The 26,777-nt window shown below is 46.5% G+C and overlaps 1 protein-coding gene across 12 annotated transcripts in view; it reads right to left on the bottom strand.

The window, feature by feature from the left end:
- Positions 1 to 26,777, bottom strand: part of ASXL2 (ASXL transcriptional regulator 2) — a 228,384-nt gene that overhangs the window by 43,249 nt on the left and 158,358 nt on the right. For 11 of the 12 annotated variants that reach the window (XM_039531275.1, XM_039531276.1, XM_039531278.1 and 8 more), the window contains one exon: positions 1,833 to 1,948. In XM_039531275.1, the coding sequence (XP_039387209.1) occupies positions 1,833 to 1,948 (116 nt within the window). Of the gene's footprint in view, positions 1 to 1,832; positions 1,949 to 18,607; positions 18,706 to 26,777 lie in introns of those variants that run through there. The other variant, XM_039531285.1, reaches the window with a different exon arrangement.

The following is a 26,777-nucleotide window of genomic DNA, read 5'->3' as shown; positions in this document are numbered from 1 at the left end:
ATGAGCTTTCGTGGGTGAATACCCACTTCTTCGGATGCAAGACTTCTCCAAGACTTGCATCCGAAGAAGTGGGTATTCACCCACGAAAGCTCATGCTGCAAAACGTCTGTTAGTCTATAAGGTGCCACAGGATTCTTTGTTGCTTTTACAGATCCAGACTAACACGGCTACCCCTCTGATACTTGTCTTCTAACAGTGGCCAATGCCAGGTGCCCCAGAGGGAATGAACAGAACAGGGAATCGTCCAGTGATCCATCCCCTGTCACCCATTCCCAGCTTCTGGCAAACAGAGGCTAGGGACACCATTCCTGCCCATTCTGGCTAATAGCTATGGATGGGCCTTATCCTCCATGAATTTATCTAGTTCTTTTTTGAACCCTTTTACGGTCTTGACCTTCACAACATCCTCTGGCAAAGAGTTCCACAGGTTGACTGTGCATTATGTGAAGAAATACTTTCTTTTGCTTGTTTTAAACCTGCTGACTATTAATTTCATTTGGTGACTCCTAGTTCTTGTGTTATAAGTAGTAGTAAACAACACTTCCTTATACACTTTCTCCATACCAGTCATGATTTTATAGATCTCGATCATACATCCCCCTTAGCCATCTCTTTTCCAAGCTGAAAAGTCCCAGTCTTATTAATCTCTCCTCATATGGCAGCCATTCAATACCCCCTAATAATTTTTGTTGCCCTTTTCTGACCCTTTTCCAATTCCAATATATCTTTTTTGAGATGGGGCGACCACATCTGCACACAGTATTCAAGATGTGAGCATACCGTGGATTTATATAGCGGCAACACGATATTTTCTGTTCTTTTATTATCTATCCTTTTCTTAATTATTCCCAGCATTCTGTTAGCTTTTTTGACTGCCGCTGCACATTGAGTGGATGTTTTCAGAGAACTACTCACAATGACTCCAAGATCTTTCTTGAGTGGTAACAGCTAAGTTAGACCTCATCATTTTATATGTATAGTTGGGATTATGCTTTCCAATGTGCATTACTTTTCATTTATCAACATTAAATTTCATCTGCCATTTTGTTGCCCGGTCACCCAGTTTTGAGAGATCCTTTTGTAGCTCTTCGCAGTCTGCCTATGGAACTATGGAATTCCTTGTAGGTGAAAATATGCACAGAATAAGCAGGGGGAATTTGTGCATGCAACACAATTAGGATGTGAAGAATAACAAAATGCAACAAACCCCCAGAGCCGCCATTGATACAGAGCTTCTCTAAAAGGCCTGTGGAGCAGACTGTGGAAAACAGATTAAGTGTAAAGTAAATATGTCTCTGCCTCCCACAAATTAAAAATAATTTCAACCAGCTATTTTGTAGTATAATAAAGACTGACAAAGGCACAGGATTTTGAAGAACCTCCAGCAGGAGCCACTCCCAGTGAAACTGCTTACTGTGAAATAGAAGGAAAGGTCCTGAATTGTGTCCCTGCAGACTGGAGTTTCCCTTCGAAAGTTAGTAAAGTGACTTCACTATTAGACTCTCAGGCCTGGTCTACACTGGAAGGGGCTGGGGTCAATCTAAGATACGCAACTTCAGCTACGAGAATAGCGTAGATGAAGTCGGCATATCTTAGATGGACTTAGAATCACTTCGCGTCCTTGTGGCGCGGGATTGACAGCCGACGCTCCCCCATCGACTTTGCTTCCGCCTCTCGCCGAGCTGGAGTTCAGCAGTCAACGGGAGAGCGATCGGGGATCAATTTATCTACACGCGATAAATCGATCCCTGATAGATCGATCGCTACTCACCGATCCGGCGGGTAGTGTAGACGTACCCTCAGAACTAGATCACACAGACTATCCCACTTACCTGTTTGAGTGCCTTCTTGCTGTGCTTCTGGGATGGCGAGATGACTTTACCCGCTGGGATGGAAGGAGACGGGCAGCCTGATGGCGGGGAGCATGTCTGTGACAGTCTAGATGGCACTAGAGAAATAAAAAGAGAAAAACAATTCAGAAATAATTATATAGACTGTGGGGAAAACAATCCACCCCTTACATGCCCCCAGGGCGGCAGTCACACTTTCCCATGCTCAGAGACCAACCCCAGCATCGCCCCGCACTGGGTCTGTGAATGCTGCACAGCTAGGAGATGTTACTGTTTATCTGGGGGATTGTTTTCCGTTTATTTCTCCAGGAAAGCACAGGGCAGCAATTGTCAAACTGGCAGCTGATTATCACCAAAGAGGTTTCTGCTTTTTTACTCCATCTCCCCAACCGGGGTAGCAAAGGCACTTGGAGGGTGAGTGACTAGATAGCTACCTAGTCAGTGTCTGGCCGCAGCCTCCCTTCCTCCCAGCGTCTTGGCTCTGAACACTGGACTACACAGCCTCAGTTAATTGCCTCTTTTCACTCTTTGACACTGTGGTTCCCACACTAGTGCTACATGTATCAGTCCTCACCCCTCAGGGTTTTGTGACTTCCCCTCACTACCTGCTGGCCCAGTTCTACTCTCGGTTAAGGCAATGGAGGGGTGGCAACTGACTTCAATGGGAGCAGGACCAAGCCCTTTCTGATGGGCCCCCGTGCTGGACCCTAGAGTACCTCTGCTGCCCATCTCTTATTCGGTTATTTGTGCTCTAACCCCACAGAACCTGGGCTGCTCTCAAGACCACAAGACGGCAGTTTGGAATAGCTCAAACACTATGCTGGGTTAGCTGATTCACAACTGAAAGGAAAGTGGCAGGTACTGACCAGTATAATTGATGTCTTAGTCTGGTCAAACTGGTACAGTAGCCCACAAACGACTGGGAACCACTGTCTTATAATCATGTTGTATGACAGCATATCTTATGATCGTATAAACTCTGCACCGCCATTGAGTTAAGAGGGGGAGCACTGATGACTAAATGGAGATTAAAGCAGGAAAGGAAGAACATGATTCTAACCTCGCTCCTGCACCCTAAGAAGATACACAGCCCTGGAGAGAAAAAAAGAAGCCTTTATTGTAACCCTCTCAGGCCCCCTCTACACTATGGGCCCTCTAGCGGTACAGGTACAGTGCCGCAGCTACGCCACAGTAGTACTGAAGTGGCAATGCCTTCTACAGGAACAGAAGAGGGTTTTCCATAATTGTAGGAATTCCACCTCCCCACATGAAACAAGGCCACAATCTACAGGTCATTTCGACTTTGCAAGGGGTCTCACTGCAACAAACAAACCAGGATGGGGACAATTTCCAGAGACCTAAATCACCGCAGATCATGTGATTTGTGTACGCCTGCTTGGGCCAAGATACTCAAAGCAATCACCATGAGAGCACAGTCAAAGTCATTTACAGGGCAGACAGCCACCCATATTGCCTACCATGCTGCTCTGTGCTCACTTTCATTCATTCCTGCTCAGAGTTTTGCCTCTGAGCAGGAATGAATATTGGTGCCCATCACTGGAATGATGTGAGAAAGCCATGAGGAGCTAAGGAGCACTTCAGTGATACAGAAACATCTGTTCAGGACATGGGTAATACAATGATAAATGAATCCAATAAAGGGTGGGGTGCAAAATACAACAGGTGCAGAACAAGGACAAGAAAAGACCACAGAAAACGTCTGTGAAATCAGCAGGGTGTCAGATTAAAGAGTCAAATAAAAACAGCCAACTGGTCAAAAATAAAAACTATAAATGTCTACGTGCAAATATGAGACTCAAAGCAAAAATACAAGAACTAGAATGCCTTTCAATGAACGAGGATTTTGATATAATAGGCAGTACAGAAACATGGTGGAATGACCAAAAGAAAAAAATATCAATAGGATACTGTAATACTTGACTAAGAATTACACAGGAAAAACAAAGAGGTAGGGCGGTAGTGCTTTAGCTAAAGGATCCCACAGATTCAAGCCTCCAGATTAAGAAAAAGAAATGGACAGTGCTGAGATCAAAAGAGGCAACAAAATCTAACAAAATGATAATAATGGAGGATTTCAACTATTCACCTATGAACTGATCAATTGACACAATGGGACAAAGTTTAGAGAAACAATATGACTGCTTCTTGGGGGGCTGTCTGTAAGCAAGGACTGGCCTGTCTCCCCAACCTGAAGCAAATACTCACCAGCAACCACACACCAAAAACACGAACCCAGGAACCTATCCTTGCAACAAAGCCCGTTGCCAACTCTGCCCACATATCTATTCAAGGGAAACCATCATAGGACCTAATCACATCAGCCACACCATCAGGGGCTCGTTCACCTGCACATCTACCAATGTGATATATGCCATCATGTGCCAGCAATGCCCCTCTGCCCTGTACATTGGCCAAACTGGACAGTCTCTGTGCAAAAGAATAAATGGACACAAATCAGATATCAAGAATTATAACATTAAAAAATCAGTCGGAGAACACTTCAACCTCCCTGGTCACTCAATTACAGACCTAAAAGTCACAATTCTTCATCGAAAAAACTTCAAAAACAGACTCCAACGAGAAACTGCAGAACTGGAATTAATTTGCAAACTGGACACCATTAAATTAGGCTTGAATAAAGACTGGGAGTTGATGGGTCATTATACAAACTGAAAACTATTTCCCCATGCTAATTTCCCCCTACTGTTACTCGCACCTTCTTGTCAACTGGTTGAAATGGGCCATCCTGATTATCACTAAAAAAGTTTTTTTTCTCCTGCTAATAGCCCACCTTAATTGATTAGTCTCGTTAGAGTTGGTATGGCAACACCCATCTTTTCATGTTCTGTGTGTGTGTGTGTGTGTGTGTGTGTGTGTGTGTGTGTGTGTCTATCTATCTTCTTACTGTATTTTCCACTCCATGCATCTGATGAAGTGGGTTTTAGCCCACGAAAGCTTATGCCCAAATAAATTTGTTAGTTTCTAAGGTGCCACTAGTACTCCTCGTTCTTTTTGCAGATATACACTAACATGGCTACCACTAAAGAAACTAAGTAGTCATGGATGAGAGGCAAAGTATTGTCATGAATCAAAAACTGGCTAGGAGACAGAAAGCAACAAGTAGGACAAAATGGTCAATTTTCATGATGGCAAAAGATTACAGTGGGGATTCCTCAAGGTTCCATACTAGGTCTGGTGTTGTTACTATATTTATTAATGATTTGGAAGGGAGGTGAGTAATGAGGTAGCAAAAGCTGTAGATGACACAAAGTTAGTCAGGACTAGAGAGGACTGAGGAACTTCAGACAGACCTAGCCAAGACAGGTGAATCGGCAACATGATGGCAAATGAAATTAAATCTTGTTAAATGCACAGCAATGCACTTGGCGGGGGGGATGCCGACATGGAGTTTATGGAAGCTGAACCTCCATCTTGATATGAAAAGCTTAGTCACATTGGATGAGGGATCCAAAGTGTTCACAGACTTCACCTCTTATTAAAGATGAGGACAGCTGTAAATTTGGTACATTCCTCAGTCTGCCAGCAAGTTGAAAGAATAGCCCTTGGTTAGGTAACCTCTGGGCCCCAGACCTGGTATAAAAGACTGAATTCTTGCATACAACTCTTGTACATAAACACAGGTTCACACATAGACTCAGAAACAGAGTTGGCTGCTATTCGCTTTGAGACATTTGAATAGCAGGAACATAAACCACATCCTCTCTGAAACCAATCAAGTCAGAAACTACTAGCTTTGTGTGCAGCAGAATAGCTAAAACCACTAGAGGCAACTGCTTTGCCTCACTTTAATTTCTCACAGTCGTATGAAGCACAGTCTGAATTACAAACTACATGTCAAACTCTCTGTTCCTTTAAACTAGCAAACGCCATATATGCTGGGAAGTGGATTCTCATCTCGGAGAGTCGACTGACTACCTTTTGCATTGTTTTAATGCTGACATTCTCTGTGCAATGGGGACCCTCTGCTGTGCCTGTACTAACAGCTGTAACCACAATGAATTCTGCAGAGTAAACAGAAGAGTTAAAAAAAAGTTGGCAAGGTCACAGTTGTTTAATTTAGCTCCTAGCTCCCTAAGTGATGGGTATCAAATTGTGAGGATAAATGGCTCTCTGAACACACAATACAGCCATGCATGGGTATAAGTCTTTAAACCACGATTTGAGGACTTCAGTGGCTCAGGTATAGGTTAGGGATTTGTTACAGGAGTGGGTGAGTGAGATTCTGTGGCCTGCGTTGTGCAGGAGGTCGGACTAGACGGTCATAATAGTCCCTTCTGACCTTAAAGTCTATGATTCTATGATTCTATAATAAAAAGATACACGCACACATACAGAAGCTTAAACTGACAAATGAGTTTAACGGGCATGCATCTGCTGTGGGAGTTCTCATTCCTGTAAGTACAAGGTTTTAGAAGCTGAGCTTGTTTCCTTTAGATTTCCGTAGCTCAGCTAAAACTTGAGTGTATCTAAAGAGAATATAAACGCAGTGTGGTTTGTCTTCTTAAAAATGCTCTACTTTCACTGTGTAACTTGCAAGAGTTAGTTAGCATTAGTGTTACATTTTATACATTTTAAACATGATCCTATGTGGAGCAGGGAAATTGTGCTTCGTGATGCTACTAGATTCCTGGAGCACTTGGAGTTAGTGTTACAAAAACAATCAAAAGCTCTGGAATTATATTATAAAAGTGATGGATGTAACTGGAAAGTCCTCAGGTGGAGTTGCCATCTGATTTTAAAACGTTAATGACTTGGTTTGCACTACAGTAAAACCTCAGAGTTACGAACACCCAAGTTCTTCTTCGAGTGATTGCTCATGTGCATTAATAATAAAATAATAATAATAATAATAGGAGATATACCTATCTCCTAGAACTGGAAGGGACCTTGAAAGGTCATCGAGTCCAGCCCCCTGCCTTCACTAGCAGGATCAAGTACTGATTTTACCCCAGATCCCTAAGTGGCCCCCTCAAGAATTGAACTCACAACCCTGGGTTTAGCAGGCCAATGCTCAAACCACTGAGCTATCCCTCCCCCATTCCAACAGGTGTGCGCGCGCCGTGTGCACGATCATCGGAAGGTTTTCGGTCAGGTCAGCTGTGGAGACCCCTGGAGTGGTGCCTTCATGGTGGCGTATATAGGTCCCTGCTGACCCCCTGCCTGCTCAGTTCCTTCTTACTGCCAGTGACGGTCATTGGAGCAGCTCAGTCTCTTGCATTCGCAAGTGCCTACCTAGTGGTTCCCTTTTCTTAGTTGTAAATAGTTATTAGTTTGTTATATAGTATTTTGTAGTTAGTTGGGCTTACTTTGGGGGGCTTTCCTCCCTCCCTAGTTTCCCCAGGCACCGGGGCATGCCTCGGTCACAGGGGTTTAAGACGTGCGAGAGGTGTGTGAAACCTTTGCCCACAGGTGATCCGCATGCTGCTCGTCTCAAGTGCTTAGGAGAAGGCCATCAGACAGACAAGTGCCCAATTTGCAGGAGCTTTAGACCCAGGACTAAGAGAGAGCGGGACTCCACCTGATGGAGTCGGCCCTCCACCTCCAGGCAGCACCAGAGATGGCACCAGCATCATCGGCGTGCAGCGTCCCGGCACCGAGAAAGGACTCCTCAAAGGAGCACCGGTGTCGCTCCCCGGCTCATAAGGCTAGTGTTACCAGGTGGCACTGCTCACAGTCCCCAGTTCCACATAAGAAGTCACGGGATGCTAAGAAGCTGGACCTTTTTGGCTGAAAGGTCTACTCAACCGGCAGGCTCCAGTTTTAAGTGCCAACCAGCCAGCGGTACTCAGCTGCTATGCTTTCAATTCTTGGAGCTTGTTGGCAAAATTCCAGGAGTTGCTCCCGGCTGACTTTTGCAGGGAGTTTAGCGCACTACTTGAGGAGGGCAGGGTGGTCTCGAGAACCTCTCTCCAGGCCGTGTTAGACACGGCGGACTCGGACCATGGCCACCGCTATTACAATGAGGTGCAGTGCGTGGCTGCAGGTGTTGGGGATACTCCCCTTTGACTGTGGAGGCCTGTTTGCCCAAAATATAGGCTCTTGCCTGCACAGCCTTAAGGACTCGCAGGCGACTTTGAAGTCTTTGGGGATCCACACCCCTGCACCCAAAAGAAAGCCTTTTAAGCCTCAGCCCCATCCCGTTTCTACTCTGGGCCTCCCAGGTGAGACGTCCAGGAGACGGGGCAGAAATAATAAGAGGCGCCCGCCACAGTCCTCCTCAGGCCAAGGCCAGGGTTTGGCCAAAGAGCCCCCAGGCCTGAAGCCAAACTTTTGAAAATGTGGCCGAGGACAAAGCATCAGTATTGAACTTGGATCCTTACCCCCGCTTTGTGAATCAACTCTCCTGCTTCTACCATGCTTGGTCCCAGATCACATCAGATTGCTGGGTTTTGAGCATGGTAGTGGTGGGATATCCTATCCAGTTCTGTTCCCTACTGCCCTCCCACACCCCTTCCCCCTTCAGGGACCCTTCTCAAGAACAACTCCTTTTGCAGGAGGTGATATATTTGATATATGGAGATATACCTATCTCACAGAACTGAAAGGTCATTCAGTCCTGCCCCCTGCATTCACTAGCAGGACCAAGTACTGATTTTTGCCCCAGATCTCTAAGTGGCCCCCTCAAGGATTAAACTCACAACCCTGGGTTTAGCAGGCCAATGCTCAAATCACTGAGCTATCCCTCCCCGCAATCGCTCCTCGTTCTAGGGGCAATAGAGGATGTTCCTCAGGAGTTCAGGGGCAAGGGGTTCTACTCCCACTATTTCCTCATCCCCATAAGAACATAAGAATTGCCATACTGGGTCAGACCAAAGGTCCATCCAGCCCAGTATCCTGTCTACCAACAGTGGCCAATGCCAGGTGCCCCAGAGGGAGTGAACCTAACAGATAATGATCAAGTGATCTCTTTCCTGCCAACCATCTCCACCCTCTGACAGACAGAGGCTAGGGATACCATTCCAACAGAGGCTAGGGACACCATTCCGAGGGTGAGCTCCGGCCTATCCTGGATCTGCGAGACCTCACCACATTCATAAGGAAAATGAAGTTTTGCATGATCTCTCTGGCCTTCATCATTCCTCCCCTGGATCTGGGGGCCTGGTATGCTGCCCTCGACTTGAAAGACGCTTACTTCCATATATCCATTATCCCGGCCCACAGACATTTTCTTCGCTTTGTGGTCAGCAGCCAGCACTACCAGTTCAGGGTGCTCCCGTTTGGCCTCTTGGCGGCCCCATGGGTATTCACTAAGTGTATAGCGGTCGTGGCAGCCTTCCTCCGCAAATGTCAGGTGCAAGCGTTCCCGTACCTGGACGACTGGCTCATCAAGGCTGAGTCACAAGCACAGGCTGCAGAGCATGTCTCACTGGCCTGGGCCACATTCCGCAGGCTGGGCCTCATATTGAATGTGCCCAAATCCACACTGACCCCAACACAGAGAACAGACTTCATAGGAGCTCTCTTGGACTCCACACAGGCCAGGGCATTCCTGCTGGAGCTGTGCTTCCAAGCACTCAGGGACATTCTCGAAAACCTTCGCCGATTCCCCACAACCACGGCCAGAAATTGCATGAAACTGTTGGGGCATATGGCAGCCTGCACATACATGGTCCAGCATGCCAGGTTACGGCTTCGGCCCCTCCAGGGGCGTGCTTGGTGTGGGTACACAGGCCGGGCAGGGACCCACTGGACACGATAGTGGTCTGTGTGGGAGTACCCTCTGCCAAACCCCAGCCTACACTATCCCTAGTCACGGACACCTTGGCGCTTGGTTGGGGAGTGCACCTGGGAAATATCAGAAGCTAACACCTATGGTCCCACGCAGAACTATCGCTGCACATCAATGTAAGGGAGGTGAGGACGGTTCGTCTAGCATGCCAAGCAGTCCAGGCCCGCCTTCAGGGCACATGTGTGTTGGTGCTGATGGACAACACTGCAGCGATGTTCTATATAAACAAACAGGGTGGTGCTCGAGCTGTGGGACTTTTGCATCGCCCACTCGATACACCTAGAGGCGTTGCACCTTCCGGGAGCGCAAAACGAGCTAGCCGACCGCCTTGACTCAATTTTCCAGAGGTGGGCCTCTCCCCACATAGACCTGTTCACGATACAGCGCAACAGAAAGTGCGAGCAGTTCTGCTCTTTCCTGAACCACAGCCCAGGCTCCATTGCAGATGCCTTTCACCTTTCATGGATGAGTCACCTGCTTTACGCGTTCTCGCCCTTCCCTCTTACACACAGAGTCCTCCTCAAGGTTCACTGGGATGGGGCTTCCTTGAGCCTCATAGTGCCAGCGTGGCCTTGCCAGCACTGGTTCACTGTTGAACCTCTCAGTAGACAGACCAGTAGCCCTTCCTGTGTGCCCGACCCTCATCACACAGGACCACGGCCATCTACAACATCCCAACCTGGAGACCCTCCACCTCATGGTGGGGAAACTCCATGGCCGAACCCTCTTGAGCTTCAGTGTTCGGACCCAGTGAGGGAGGTCCTGCTGGGAAGTAGGAAACCCTCCACTCATGCCACATACCTGGCAAAGTGGAAGTACTTTTCCATTTGGTATCTGCAGTGGGGCACCAAACTGCAGCTAGCGCCAATTCCCCTTGTTTTGGACTACCTGTTATACCTCCAGCAGCAGGGGTTGGCAATCTCATCTCTCAGGGTACACCTGGCTGCCATTTCGGCCTTCCACCCGGGGGGAGCGGGTAGGTGAGTCTTCGGCAATCCCATGGTGGGAGAGTTTCTCAAGGGCTTGGACAGACTTTATCCCCAGATACGACAGCCCATTCCCCAGTGGGACCTCAACCTGGTCCTGCCCACGCTCATGGTGATCTGCCCTCTGTCCTACCTTTCTCCTGGAAGGTGACCATAACCTCAGCCAGAAGGGTATCTGAGCTCAGAGCCCCTCTATATGGTCTTTTATAAAGAAAAGGTGCAGCTACGCCCTCACCCCATGGTGCTACCAAAGGTAGTCTCCCAGTTTCACGTGAACCAGGACATATTTTTACCTGTGTTCTTCCCTAAGCCACATGCCAGCTACAGACAGTGGATGTTCCATTCCCTGGATGTCAGGCGTGCCCTACCATTCTACATTGAGCTCACAAAGCCATATTGTAAGTCACCACAGCTCTTTACTGCAATCGCAGAAAGGATGAAGGGCCTTCTGATCTCGTCCCAGCGCATTTCATCATGGATCACGTCCTGTATCAGGACGTGCTTCGACCTGACTAAAATTCCAGCCCCTCTGCTTACAGTGCACTCTACAAGAGCGCAGACGTCGTCTGCAGCATTCCTGGCGCAGGTCCCTATCCAGGATATATGCAAGGCAGCAACGTGGTCCTCTATCCACACCTTCATGTCACACTACACCATTACCCAGTAGGTGAGGGACGATGCAGCCGCCTTTGGCAGGGCAGTCCTGCACTTAGCAACCAGGTGAACTCTGACCCCTCCCCCAGGGAAACTGCTTGGAAGTCACCTATTGGAATGCACATGAACAATCACTCGAAAAAGAAAGAACGGTTACCTACCTCTTGTAACTGTTGTTCTTCAAGATGTGTTGCTCATATCCATTCCAACTCCCGCCCGCCTCCCCTCTGCTGGAGTATTCTGGCAAGAAGGAACTGAGCTAGCAGCTGGTTGGCAGGGTACTATATACACCGCCATGAAGGTGCCACTCCAGGGGTCTCCACAGCTGACCCAACTAGGGGAAAAACCCGCTAGGGGAAAAACCTTCCAACAATCATGCACGTGGTGCGCGCACACCTATTGGAAAGGACATGACAAATACATCTCAAAGAACAACAGTTACAAGAGGTAGGTAACTATTTTTTATGAAATGACCAGTCAAGCACACACCTCATTTGGAACCGGAAGTATACAATCAAGCAGCAGCAGGGGCGAGGAAGTAAATATGGCACAGTATTGTTTTAAACATAAACTACTAAAAAAAGGGAAAGTTTAAAACAAAGATTTGACATGGTAACTGTTTCTGTGCTTGTTTCATTTAAATTAAGATGGTTAAAAGCAGCATTTTTCTTCTGCACATTGAAGTTTTCCCTGACCACCTCCTGTTCAGTGTCTGGGGCCTCTGTGGGGACCATAGCCAAGGTGACAATAGCCTGGCCTTGCAATGACTCGTGCCTCGGCGGTGACCTGGGCCAGCTGTGAGGCTTGCACCAAGGTCGACTCGGAACCACGGGGCGTAGGCTGATCCTTGGCTGTCTGGGGTGGTTGGTGCTCCAAGCCCACCGAACAGGAGCCCTCTGTCGCTTGTCAAATATATGCCTGTTGCGACGGGAATAGTACGAGTCACCGTCCGAGTCTGAAGACGCGGATCTCAATGAGATGACCAAGGTGGTGCCATGTGGTACTGCGCTGGGCACCTTTGCTGAGTTGATGATGCAGGGGACAAGCGTTACATCTCTGGTGGCTTCGAAAGTGTCTGGGGTGGAGGGTAACTCCAACTCCTCCACCTGGCACTGCCCATCCCGGGAGTTGCTGTGCGCCGGACTCGACGGTCCCCCCCTAGGGAACCAAAGTCGATGGCACCGATTCTTGCAGCCTGGATGCTGAGGGTTCCTCCATGGGATGCCCCGGTACCGCGCCTGCAAGTCCTGCTGTTTTCTGCACTAGGGAGCGCCCCGTCGGCTTTTCTATGCTGCTTGTACAGCATCAGTGAATGTGAGTGGTGCTGGGTTGTCTGTGCATCCTGCAGTGCCGGAGAGCACCGGTGCCGAGGGTGTCTTAGACTAGAATCCTTCCTTGGCACCATGTCACGTACCAATGTCAGGGCACTCCGTACGGACGCACTCGGTGTGGGGTCCAGGCAGGCCGCAGCAGACTGGGGACGAAGGGCGGATTCCATGAGCAACTGCTTCAGTTGGAAATCTCACTCCTTTTTAGTTCGGGGGCGGAAAGCCCTGCAGATCTTGCACCTTTCTGTCTGGTGCGCCTGTGTCACGGAGTCCCTGGGCGATGCTCTTGAACTGCTCCCTACGAAGCCAGTCAGGACTCTGGTGAAGTCTCCTCTCTGTGAGCAGATTGGCTCCAGGGCCAGAAGCTCACACGGCTTCCACCTTCCTGGGTCTGACCTTTGGAGCATTCAGCATCCTCTGCCCCTCCGTGCGCTTCCCACAGTGAGTCCACCCAGGCGGGGTCCTGGGGAAGCCAAAGGGTCCTGCACGCACCCCCACTTCGCAGTCAGACCTGACTTAGCCAGCCAGTAAAACAGAGGTTTATTAGATGACAGGAACACGGTCTAACACAGAGCTTGTAGATACAGAGAACAGGACCCCTCAGCCGGGTCCATTTTGGGGGGCAGTGAGCCAGACACCCATGCCTGCACTCACTCCTCGTCCCCAGCCAGCCCCAAATTGAAACTCTCCAGCCCCTCCTCTCTGGCCTTTGTCTCTTTCCCAGGCCAGGAGGTCACCTGATCTCTTTGTTCTCCAACACCTTCAGTTGGCATCTTTGCAGAGGAGGGGCCCCGGCCATTAGTTGCCAGGAGACAGAGTGACGGCCATTCGCTGTGCAGACAGTATCACAGGGGCCTTCTTGGGCTCTGCAACAATTACACTCTGATCCCCCCACCTAGATACCTAAGAAATGCATAGGGGAAACTGAGGCACCCACACAGTATTCAGAGAAAACATTAAGAACATTCCCACTTCGTCACAGCCTCCCCCAGACATGAGTTGTGGGGGTTGCTTGTTAGCATAGGCTTGCTGCAGGTTCCACAGGGTTTAAAGCCTTGGGCTCGCTGCATGCCCCAGAGCCCATGGGGGCGAGGGGGTTGTGATTGGGGAAACCCTGCTCCCAAACCTCACTATATACAATATATACACTAACAACTAAGACAAACTACAACTAAACTAGGCTAAGCTAACTATATGAAAGAACGCTAGGGAAGCACTTGCTAAGCAAACGACCACAGTTCCAACAAACGTCACTGGCGGTAAGAAGGAACTGAGTTGGGGCCGGGTCGGCAGGGTCATATATTAAGCACTGTGAAGGTGCTACACCAGGGGGCTCCACAGCTAACCCGACAGGAGCTGCTAAGAGAAATCTTTCCAATGACTGTGCACACAGTGTGCACACACCTGATTGGAACTGACATGAACAAGCACTCAAAGAAGAATTATTCTTTAATACAGTTTTTCAGCTAGTTCTGCACCCACCTTATAGTAACTTCATCTACACCCACATTACACTAGTTTGTCTAGGAGAATGTCACGTGGGACTGTGTCAAAAACCTTATTAAAATTCAGATACATCATGTCTACAATTTCCCTCCATCCATTAGACCAGGGGTAGGCAACCTATGGCATGGGTGCTGAAGTCGGCACGCGAGCTGATTTTCAGTGGCACTCACACTGCCCGGGTCCTGGCCACTGGTCCAGGGGGCTCTGCATTTTAATTTCATTTTAAATGAAGCTTCTTAAACATTTTAAAAGCCTTATTTACTTTACATACAACAATAGTTTAGTTATATATTATAGACTTATAGAAAGAGACCTTCTAAAAACGTTAAAATGTATTACTGGCACGCAAAACCTTAAATTAGAGTGAATAAAGGAAGACTTGGCACACCACTTCTGAAAGGTTGCCGACCCCTGCGTTAGACAAATAACGTTGTCAAAGAGCGAAATTAGGTCAGTTTGGCATCATTTGTTGTTGACAAACCCATGTTGGCTGTTACTTATTACCCTGTTATCCTCTGGGTGCTTACAAACTGATTGTTTAATAATTTAAGTATCTTTCCAGGTATTAAAGTCAGGCTGACTGACTATAATTCCACGAGTCCTCTTTGTTCCTCTTTTTAAAAATAGGTACTATATTTGCCCTTCTCCAGTCATCTGGGACTCACCCGTCCTCCATGAGTTTTCAAAGATATTTGCTAATGTTTCAGCGATTTCTTCATCTAGTTCCTTAAGTACCCTAAGGTGAATTTCACCAGCTCCTGCTGACTTGAATATATCTAATTTACCTAAATATTCTTTAACCTGTTCTTAACTTATTTCAGCTTGTGTTCCTCCTTTCCCCTTGTTGTTAATATTAATCGTCTTAAGCATCTGGCCACCATTATCCTTTTTTAGTGAATACTGAAGCAAAATAGGCATTTAACCTCTCGGCCTTCTTGGTGGTGTGCATTATTAGCTCTCCTTCACTACTAAGTAGAGGACCTACACTTTCCTGTGCCATTATCTTGCTCCTAATCTATTTATGAACCTCTTCTTATGCCTTTTACATCCATGTCTGGGTGTAACTCATTTTGTGCCGTAGCCTTTCTGATTTTGTCCCTACATGCTTGTGCTATTCTTTGGTATTCATCCTTAGCAATTTGTCCATGTTTCCACTTTTTGTAGGATTCCTTCTTGATTTTCAGGTCATTAAAGAGTTCCTGATGGAGCCATATCAGCCTCTTACTAGTCTCATTCCTTCATATAAACATAGTTAGAACATAAGAATGGCCATACTGGGTCAGACTAAAGGTCCATCAAGCCCAGTATTCTGTCTTCTGACAGTGGCCAATTGCAGGTGCCCCAAAGGGAATAAACAGACATGTTATCATCAACTTCATGCCCTGTCACCCCTTCCCAGCTTCTGGCAAAGGGAGGCTAGGGACACCATTCCTGCCCATCCTGGCTAATGGCCATGGATGGACTTATCTTCTATGAATCTATCTAGCTCCCTTTTGAACCCCGTTATAGTATTGGCCTTCACCACACCCTCTGGCAAGCCGTTCCAGAGGCTGACAGTGTGTAAATCATTTGCTGCTGATAGTTTGCTGTTGTGCTTTTAATACTGTCTCTGAGAAAATGCCAGCTCTCCGGAACTCCATTTTCTCTTTTGCTTTTCTTCCCAGGGGATCTTTCCTACCAGATTTCTGAGTTGTTAAAGTCTGGGGGTATTCAAAGTCTACTCGTCCTTTTTCTGCTGCTCTCACTCCTTTCTTTCCTTAGAATCATGAAATCTCTCATTTCATGACCACTTTCACCCAAATTGCCTTCAACCTCCAGACTTGCAACCAATTCTTCCACGTTGGTCGGAATCAAGTCTAAAATAGCTGTCCTCCTGGTTACTCCCTCTACTTTCTGAAACAAAAAGCTGTCCCAAACACATTACAAGAGCTTACTGGAAATTTTCTCTTTTGCTGTATTACTTTCACAATGTATGTCTGAGTAGCTATAGTCCCACATTACCACCAGGTCTTGTTTTGGATATTTCTGTTATTTGTTCTAGAAATGCCTAATCCACCTCCGCCTCCTGATTTGCTGGCCTATAGTAGACCCATACCATGATGTCATCCCTATTGTTTTCCCCTTTTATCTTTACCTGAAAAATGTCTGATCAGCCTCTCACATCCTCCTGGACCTCAGGACAAGTGTATATATTCTTAATGTATAATGCAACACCTCTTCCCCCTTTTCCCTGCCTGTCCTTCCTGAACAAGCTATAACCCTCTATACCAATATGTAAGTCCTGAGATTTATTCCATCAAGTCTCTGTGATGCAAGTTAAATCATAATTTAGCTTATATACTAATACTTCCAGCTCTTCCTGTTACTCCTTGCAGAAGTTGTTATTACTACAGGTAGTATTACGATAGCATCTAGGAGCCCCAGTCATGGACCAGAATACTACTGTGCCAGGCGCTGCACACAGAACAAAAAGAAAGCCCATAGAGCTGACATCTAAGTACAAGACAAGAGACAATGAAAGGACAACAGAATTCGGGAGTGAATGGGATAACAAACATTTTTCCAAGTAAGCAGAAAGATTCTACTTTTGGGATGGACTGTTTATAAACAAGAAGGGCCTCACTAGGGCAGGGGGTCAGTCCATTAGCCTTTCACCTTTGAAAACCAGGCTCTACTCTCAGCCTCATTACAGGGAACATGACCATGGTGAACTTCTCATCCTGCTCAGTGGAGATGTTTATAGCAGAAATCTACCACACAATTTGACACAACTGACAGACTGCTCAAGAGAGGCTCAGGACTGACTAGCAAGTGGTGTAGTGGGTCAGGAAGGAGGAACTTGGGCAGGGAAGTGGGCCGGGAGTGAAATCCTGAACTGGAACAGTAAGGTGCTGTTGCCAAGCAAACATGAAGTTTGTTGGTACAGCAAGAAAAGAGGGTCCAGGCCTGGGAAGCAAGTGGTGCTACAGGTGAGGGCTGACGATTACTGACAGAGCTAGAAAAGTGGGCAAGAGGGAGGGAGAGAGAAGGGAAAAGCTTTGAGTCATGAAGAACGTAAGGATTCCAGCCAGCCCAGGAAAGGACCCGGAGGAGAACTCTCCCAGTATAGCCAGGAGCAATCCAGTGGGCAGGTGCAGAGGAGCCAAGGGAGAGCCCACAGTAAATCAGGGGACAGATAGAGGAGCTAATATTTTGGCATAATGAATAGGTATTTTTTGGACTATGAGTAGAGCTTTGGAAAAACACCATTTTTCCTCCCCAAACCTGAGCCATGGCATGGTCAGGCTCCTGCTTGTACAATACCTGGCTCCTGTCAGCAGGAGCAGCCCTAGCCATTTTGCTGGCCAGGGCTGACAACATCCACCAGAATGACTGAGCAACAAAAAGGCCGAACCAGCCTTAACTAATAAGGCCATTACTCTGGCTGTAGGAGAGGCACTGCACATTGGTGAAGAAGGCACAAAAATGCTTTATCTAAATGGATCCTAATGGGCTTTAGAAACATGTTGATCACATTGTATTTACCACACACGTAGGAATCACTTTGCCAACCACTGAAGTGAAGCCATTTCTAGGGAAGACCATAGCAGCTGTTTAATAGTGCACAGCAAAACTACACAACCATCTAGGTCAGGAAGCAAAGTATCATCCCTAACTGCAGAGTTTAGGGAGGCAGAATATTCACAAACTGGAATAGGAAGAGGATACAATGGTTTAGTACCACTAAATCCTTGTGAAATTAAATTTATCTGGGGTTGTCCATGACACCGGGGGAGGGGGGCGACGACGACACATCTAGCAACAGCGTCTCCTCAGCTTGATGATCCAGTGAATACAGCGCACAGAGGGAAGCATGAATTTCCAACACAACTTCATAGAGCACCCTGGGTTTTTCTTGGAGATCTCTGACCCAAATACTGATTCAGCTCAACTCCCACATCCTTTTTACAAGATCAGACAGGATCACAGTTTGAAGTGTTCGAGGTAACAGGAGAAATAGTAACCTTAACCAGTAAGCAACGAGAAACACAATACTTTGAGCAATTAAAGTATGTTTCTAATCAATTTAAAATATTACATTTTTATAATGCCACAGGGAATTACAAAGATTGTCTTTAGCTGGATAACTGCTTCAGTGAGCTCCAAAGACAGTAGAAAAATTAATTTGGTTACTGGTTCCCCACATGCACAGACATTACTGCCACCGAGGGAATGGGTAATACAGCACAGACAGTTCATTCTGTCCTCAGGAGTGCTCAAATAATCTCTGCTCCAGCTGCCATGGTAAATCTGATTTATTCTCTTCTTTGGTATGAAATTAATATTCGTTTTCACAATCTTCAGACATGATGGCACACGTTCTTTAAATGTAACAGTACTCAAATGCAGCACAATCTAAATATAGTACAACGTGCCCCAGAAACTGGTGATGAAACCAGCCCTTCACCTATGCAGTCATCCCTGCAATAGAAGCCAACATAAGCCATGTGGCGACACGGACCAGAGACTTACCTCTTCTTGTTGGAGCTCAGGAGTAGGAACTCTACTGGGATTTTGTCTCTGACTTTATTTTGCTCTGTGGTATACGCAATACAAAAACAAATTAAACTAGTAGATCCAGAGTTCCTGTTCAAGGAGTTGCATGGATTGCCATGAGGTTCTCTGCCTTGAAAAGTACACATTCAGAAAGCAAAGGCTGCACTTTACTCATCTGGAAAGAAAGTACAGTCAAGCTGAACTAAAAATACAATACCCCCCCTTCAAGTATGTACAGTCATAAGCTTAAAATAACCCAATTTTAACCAGCTAATGGGATCCAGATGTATGACAAAAAAACGACATTAAAGTCATCACAATACATTTTGAGAAGCACATAAATGTGTGTCTCAGTAACTCCAGTGCTTAGCTTATTTTACAGGTATATGATTTACCACCATAACTAGAACTCCACAGTGAATTTATATTAAAACAAGATGAAGCTTATAATTGCCATCCACCATTTTAAAAAAGATTTCTTCCACACGACTGCTCTTCACTGAAATGAAGGAAGAACTAATGCCCCAAAATACTGTCCCAATTACAGCTTTCCAGAACTCCCACTCCTGCACTTTGCCCTGGGTGAAGTTGCAACTTTCACTGCCGTACCTAAGATTATACATTCCTAGTATCAGATTAGGTTTTTATGATACAGAAAGGGGCCTGTTCACTGCACACACAGACACACACACACACGCACACAGAAACACAGAAACTCGAATATATTTGGCACTGGCAGCTCTGAGGAAATCAACTCTAGCACTAAACAAGTCCAAGGCAGGTCTGCACACATTTCATGTGTCTCCAACTCCAGTAATCTCATTTCAGGGCTCTACACTCTTTCCTCTCTCCATCTGGAAGCCCCCTGAAAATCCCTGTGGTCACACTCTCTTGCTCATAATGGATGGCTCTTCTCCCCTCCAGTCAAGGGTAGAGAAACTTACCACTGATTATGCTCCTCCCTTTTCCATGGTGCCTGAGAAGGTGGGGGGAAGTGTGTTTAAACTGATCTTTATCCTGGGTGAAGAAATACAGAATAAAGGCAGCTCCTTATGGGCCTCACTAGAGACCTGGGAGCTAAGGAGAGGTATAGTGTTGGAACACTTTCAGAGAAATCAGGCTGCTCAAGTTATGTGTGCATCCTACTCCATATATAGGAATGCCTCCATCCCAAAAACATACCCCTTCAAATGTGTTCACCTAGTCCCCTGATTAACAGACAAGGCCAATGTGGAAATCTTCAGGTTAACAAGCAAACCACAGGCCTGCAGACTGACAGCTCTATTCTCAAACCGATACCATAGCCTCCAAAATCCAACATCATGACAAATGTTGATACCCAGGTAAACAATTCCTCTTACTATGGGAATCTCCAAGATGGCACCACCCCAGGGCTCATCCAAATAGGCACACAATAGTTCTCGTTTCAGCTTAAGTGTAGACATGGGGAGGGGTTGTGGGGGCAGTGATTACACTTGTATCCTGGTCAAGCTGTCAACTATTCCAGGCTGAGAGCAGTACTTGAGCACACATTGAAGAGTAAGACCAACCAGGTCAATCCATCCCTGTGGGCTCATGGAGCCAGTAGTCTTTGAATACGCTAACAGAGAATGCCATCGTACCACGGGATCAGACAACCTGTTCCCTCCATTCATATACCACAGCCATGAGAGGGGACAGGAGATTCTCCTCTGCTTCTGCAGGAGCAAAATCATGATCACCAGACCTGTACTTGACAGTAATCCAATTTCTCAATACAGACAGCATTTTGAGTCACTATACAGGGTGAGGAGAGAGAAACAATCAGAGATAAACAGATATACATACACAAACACACCCTTCCTTTGGAAGTTTTAAAATTTTAGCTAAAAGTACTAATTATTCCCAGATGTACCTCAAACTAGCCAGCATTAATTAGGTGATTTCATACAGGTGTCACTGCAGAGGTGGGTCTCAGGGAGAAAGTTAAAGGATAGGTAGTGGCCTGGTGGGAGAGCATTCTATGCAGCAGGAGTAGCACAGGTCGTTGGTAGAAGCACCTAGGCTTTCTGCTGACAAATAATCAATACAGCCTTAGGCTAGCTGGTCTGGAAGACACTTGACACAACCAACCTTGCCAGCTAATCTTCTCTTATGAGGCAAGATAACTAAGAAGCAGGCAAAAAGCAATCTCCAGCAACATCTGATCTTGGCCAGTATCTTAGCATATGTCTAAACTGCAATGAGACACTCATGGCTGGCCCGTGCCAGCTGACTCGGGGTAAGGGGCTGTTTAATCACACTGTAGATGTTCAGGCTCTGACTGGAGCCCTGGCTGTAGGACCCTGCATGGTGGGAGGATGCAGCCTGATCAGAATGTCTACATCTCAGTTAAACTGCCTCTTAGCCTGAGCCCCCGCAAACCCAATTCAGTTGGCCCTGGCCAGCCACAGGTTTTTAATTACAGTGTAGACAATACCCTTTGACCCCACTTGGACAGACTTCAAACCAGACTATGGCACAGTGACTGCAATGGTCGCAAAGGTGGTCCTTTGCCTCTTAGCCAGGACAAAAGACAAGCTTCCATGCCAATGCCATTAATATACTGCTCTTCTATAACACCTTTCATCCAAGGATCTCAAAGCACTTCTGGGAACATCAGTTACGGAAGCCTGTAGCCTAATCATCCTTCCTCTTCCCTGGGCAATAAGGCAGGCACTGTGATGGTTTGAAATCCTAGGGAGCGTTGACCAGTAGTCAGACTCCTTAAACTGCAGGCAGGGGGGGTTGGTAGGTGAACCCAGGCCCGCCCACTTCACTGGGATCTGGCCCAGGGCCCTGTGAGGGCTACCAAAGGTCTGACACCCAGAAGCGCCTTAAGGCTGCCCTCCCTGGGCCACTTCCTACCACCCCACTGTTGTCCAAAGTTCAGTCGATAGCAAAAAGGTGAGAAGGGGGTCAAGCTATAGTGCACAGTTTCTATTCTCCCAGTGCCAAATGTGGTTTTGGGAAGAAGGCAGGTAGTTGATTGGTTCAGATGAAATTCTGAGACCAATTTGGGGGTGAATTCTGCATGAAGTCTTAGCACCCCCTTGTCCCAATGGAATGTTGCACATGGAAGCTCAGCCATAAGTGTCTGAATCTTACTCATTCTTCTGGCCAAAGTGATAGTGACTAGTAAGATCTTTTTCTGAGTGAGTTCATGTGATGAACATTCTGTGAGAGCCTCAAATGGAGGCTCTGTGAGTCTCAGGAGGACTATACTGAGGACCCAGGCAGGGGTGGACTCTCTGACTGGTGGGTAAATACGTAGTAGCCCTTTGATACAGTGGGGTGAAGGAAAACTGAGCACAACTTCACAGTTGGGTGACAAGCTGAAATCACCGCAATGTGGACTTAAATAAAGCCGAGTGAAAGACACGTCTGACTGAGATTCATAAAATAGTCAAACATTTTTGGTATTGAGGCTTGGACCCAGTCCTGGCCTTTTTGGACATATAGAGAAATCACTTCTAATTGGAAGAATGTGTTTGTCTGGTACAGGTTTGCTTTATATCAGGATTTGCTGGACCTGTGAGGAGCAGTCTCTGTCCGTGGTGCTCAGCAACCCAACAGCCACACTGTCAGCTGCTGCAATGGAGTATTTAGTCATCCGTTGTGAGATTAGACCCAGGCAGTCTGGGAGCTGGACCAGAGGCTGAAAGGACATCTGTCATCAGAACTGCCTTGGCTAGTAGGGAGCCATCAGAATGATCATGGCTTTATGTCTTTTGATCTTGGCAATCACCCTGTGAATCAGGGGAACTGGTGGAAAGGCTACAGCAAGACTTTGTCCCACTGTAGGAGGAAGACATCTGCTAACAGCCCCTGGACTCAACCGTCCTCTGGATTGAAAGTGGACATTTTGCATTATCCCTAGTGGCAAATAAGTCAATCATCTCTTCTGATGGAGTATCCTCTTCCATGATAGATACGTGTAAGGACAATTCATGGCTCACCACTGATTGCCTGCTGAGGAACTCTGCTAAATTGTTGCAGAGATTTGGGGAGATTTGGATTTATCCTGCATGGCTGCAACTACTAAAGAGCCCAGGTTTGGGTGGGAATAAAAGTGCTTAAATTTTTCAGGGCACTTGGTAGCACATATCCACTCCTTTGGACGTAGGCTCAATGGTTTCTACATGCAGAGTCTCTGTGGGCCTGCGCTCTGAGATTGGTGCTGGGTGTCGGCCCCATGTCAAAGATGTTCCCGGAGGGGATCTAGGGCCCATAATTGGCGTGATGGTCAATGCCAGAATCTTTGCTGGTGGTGTTATCAGCGCTGGTTTTCTGAGTGTTGCTCTCACCTTGGTAGTGGGCTTAGATTCCCTGCCTCTGGAGGAGCGTTGTCTCTTCTCCTCCTTCTGGGACAGTGTCTCCCAATGTTTACAGTTGTGTCTGGACCCTGCTTGGCCCCTTTCAGTCTTTCCCTTGGATTGAGGCACCAGCGTCAGTTCCAACAATAATAGCCTGTGTCAATGGCCCTGTGCCAAGATAGTTGGTGCCAATTTTGACAACATTTTCTATCCTGCTTTTCTGTCACCGCTTGACCCTGGGGTGTGATGTCTGCTGGAGGAAGCATTCACTGAAGATGGCTCTTTTCATTCTTTGGAGGTGTTACTCTCTTCTGGGACCAAGGTGCTGTGCATCAACTGTTTGAGCAGGAATGGCATCAGCTGCACATTCCTCGACATACGCATCCTCAAGAAGAACGGTCCGCACACTGCATACTTACCAGGTATGTGATTTCCCCTCAGAACAGAACAGGCATTGGCTATGCCTCTCCATGAGAAGGATAAGTCCATCGCCAATCAGGTGGGGTTTAAACCCGGATTGATAATTATAGGCACAAGGAAACTAGTCCCTCTGTAAAGAGGGGTATACTGAGGGAATCTTTTTTCCTCTCATTTGTTTTTTGAAACAGACAATTTAAAAAAAAAAACACCTAAGAATGAAGAGGCTGATGGAGGTTTCTTCATCAAAATGTTAGGGAAAAAAATGAGTTTGAAGCTAAGAAAGAGCAGGTTGGACACTTGCTGCGTTCCATCTTGCTGCTATGGGCAGTAAGAGGGAACCTCAGCAGGGTTCTAGCTGCTCTGCCCTTTACGCTGTCACATGGAAGCACAAGGGGGCACAGGGTGCATGTCTGGTCTCGACAGAAATGGCTATTCAAAATAATCCAACCTCGCATGCATGAGGCACATGAACAGCCACAATGGGATCCATGCTGACACATACTCCAAGAAGAACATATAGATCCATTAGCAGAACATCAGGCCTGAGTTGGCAGCAGAGCCCTGAGAAATCAACAGCTAGAAGGAGAGGGGTGTTGAGCATTAACTCAGCACCTTCCCTCTCTCACAATCCCTTCCCTGAGGAATGTGCAACTGGGGAAACCTTCAACCACATGTTCACTGTGGGGACTACTGGGATATTAATGGATTTTTCTAGCTGTAAAGTATTTGAGAAACAGGGTCTCACTCTGCTGTTTCATGTTATGAACTAAACAACAACAACAAACCTAACCTCATGAGACCAGAGTCAAACCTTTATACCCCTTTCGTTCTAATTCAACCTACACCTCGGCACTTACACCTAATAAACTTGACACGGGATTCCTAGGCTTTGGGCATATACGATAGAAAACATTAGCAGCAGAGAGAGGTGCCAAGTATATTGTCAGCTAGTACTGTCTCCCCAAAGAGCCTGCTAGAATCCAAAGTTGTCTAGTTTCACAAGATAGCCATAGGAGAGAACAATTTCAAAGCACTGGGAAAATTCAAATGGCTGGTGCCAATGGTCTTCCTCTGAAAAAGAACATTGAATTAGAAAAATATAACAATAAATGATCCCTTAGTATTATACAGGGACTACCATCCCCAACAATCCCAAACACACACACACACACACACACACTCCCCGTTGTATTCACCAATGAAATTGCAGCCACTTGCCTCTGGGGTGAAATCCAGCAGCTTCTAACTGCATTCAAGAACATACAGAACAGTTTAGCACAGGCAGTAAAGCATCCTGCAGCATCATGTTTCTTTCCCTTGGAGGTCTCCTATCCAAGTATAACCAGGCTCAACCCTTTGTGAGATGACAAGATCATAGACAGAAGACATAAGGCTAATAGCATATGCCTTTTCCTTTAAAAATAATGCAGAGAATCCCAACCCCAAATGTAATTACAAACCAAACCCAAATGAATGAGCTAACAAATGACTGCATGGTGTGTGGAGCACCCCTACCGTGCAGAACTGTTCTCTCATTCTCAGTATTAGTGCCAGAACTAGTAAACCCAAAATCACTCTCAGGATGAATCATTCCCATCACAAGAACGATTCTCAGGCTGTAGTTTTTAGCCTCACTTCAATTCCCTATTGCAAATGCAATGTTTTATAAAATGCACACATTTTTGAAGGAGAACGCTATGCATGGCTAAGTGATTCTCTGTTCCCTACTAGGAATGGGCAACATTTTCATACATCGGCCCACCCCGCAGCATGAAACAATCCTAATCTTTTAGTTTGTAGTTATTTGCTACATTCTTCTTATATATTGGGGAAGTGAATACTCCTCCTCTGCTATGCTGGAATAGTCCACCAAGAGAAATGAAGTTCACTAGACAATTATTCTGTGACCAGAATGATTTTTCTTTTTAAAATTGGAGTTACTGGGCCAAATTCTATGACCTGCTAAGGCAGCAGAGAGTGGTCGTAAGCAGCAGGAGGTGGTTAGTGGAGAATTTCTCCTGTGACTCTTTGCCAGCAGACAAACCTCCTGTGATAGCTCTCCTGCTGCCACTAGAAAGGTGTGGGGGAGTGATAGAGCAATTATCCGCAGGGACCACAGTTCAGTGGTATAAATTACAGCTGCCTCCTGCAGCTTTAGTTTATACCAAGGCTAGTGGCAGAGGATCAGAGAGCTGCAACTGGCTCCCTGCAGCCTCCCCCCACCACATTCCAGCTCTGCTAGGGCAGGATGGAGACTCTTCCCTGCTGTACTTGACACGACCATTCCATAAGGGTTTTGCAGGAAAGGAAGAGTGCTCTGGCATGTCAGAGAATTCGGAGTGAAGGGTGGCTTGCAGGAACCCCACTTAAGGAAAAACAAAGGGGCAAATTCAGCTTCAATACATCTTCAATACAGCAGCTATTTGTGTTGCTTTGTTTAGAGATGTGGATGCTGCTTTACAGGCAAATACAAAAGTGAAGTCCCTGCCCCAAGATCCTCACACTTACAAATTCAACCAAGGGCTACAGACATGGTGAATGCGAGGAGCGTAAAAATAAAACAAAAGGAGAAAATACAATCTGGGAGGTGGAGGTGGAATACAGTTTTCCCAAGGGAGCAACATGTAAAAGCTGGTGGGCATTGTAGACTTCTTGTCAGTTACTGTATTTTCCTTTTCTGTTGTGCTATTTATACAGTGTTTGGTGTGAGTGAAGTAAATTAGAAAAGTACAGTGTAACACCTTACTTTAGAAAGGGAGAGCAAGCCAAAGGACTAACCACAAGTGACTGGCTCCTCTCAAGGTATGTCTAGGTTGCAACCATTGCTCAAACAGACATACTTGAGTTAGCTCAGTTCCCTGAATAGTTCTGCCCTGGAAGCAGGTGTTCCAGAGTGGACTTTTCAAGACCACCTGGGTAGTTATTGGTGGCGCTAGCCTGCACCGCTGCAGCTTCGCTACTTTGACACTCGCACTAGCTAGATTAAACACCAGTGACCGCAGTCTAGACATACCCCCAGAGATCAAGTGCTTCTCTTCTGTCTTCCCTGTTTTAGGATACAACAGTCCTCTGAACAGCTCTGTCCATTCAAGTCAATCTCTGACCCCGACAAAGTTGCGACAATGCATCTTCATTCTTGTTTTAAGAGTGAGTACCAGTCATATCATATAGTTGTAGATCTATAACATGGATTATCTCCAAAGGGGGGGGGCACTAATAGTCCCAAAAGACCATTACTCTTCACACTGCAGTATGTATAAATGAATGTATAATGTATAATGCATGTATAAATTCAGAACCTAAAGCTGTCTCTTGACTTGAGCCTCTTGAAAGATTTAAACCAAATGAATGTGGTAATCAAGGATAGATCCACTTTCTGTGTGGCAAGAACC

Source organism: Mauremys reevesii, linkage group 3 (genome assembly GCF_016161935.1).
Source record: "Mauremys reevesii isolate NIE-2019 linkage group 3, ASM1616193v1, whole genome shotgun sequence".
In the NCBI taxonomy this organism is placed as follows: domain Eukaryota; kingdom Metazoa; phylum Chordata; order Testudines; family Geoemydidae; genus Mauremys; species Mauremys reevesii.
This window is presented reverse-complemented; position numbering and strand designations above follow the sequence as displayed.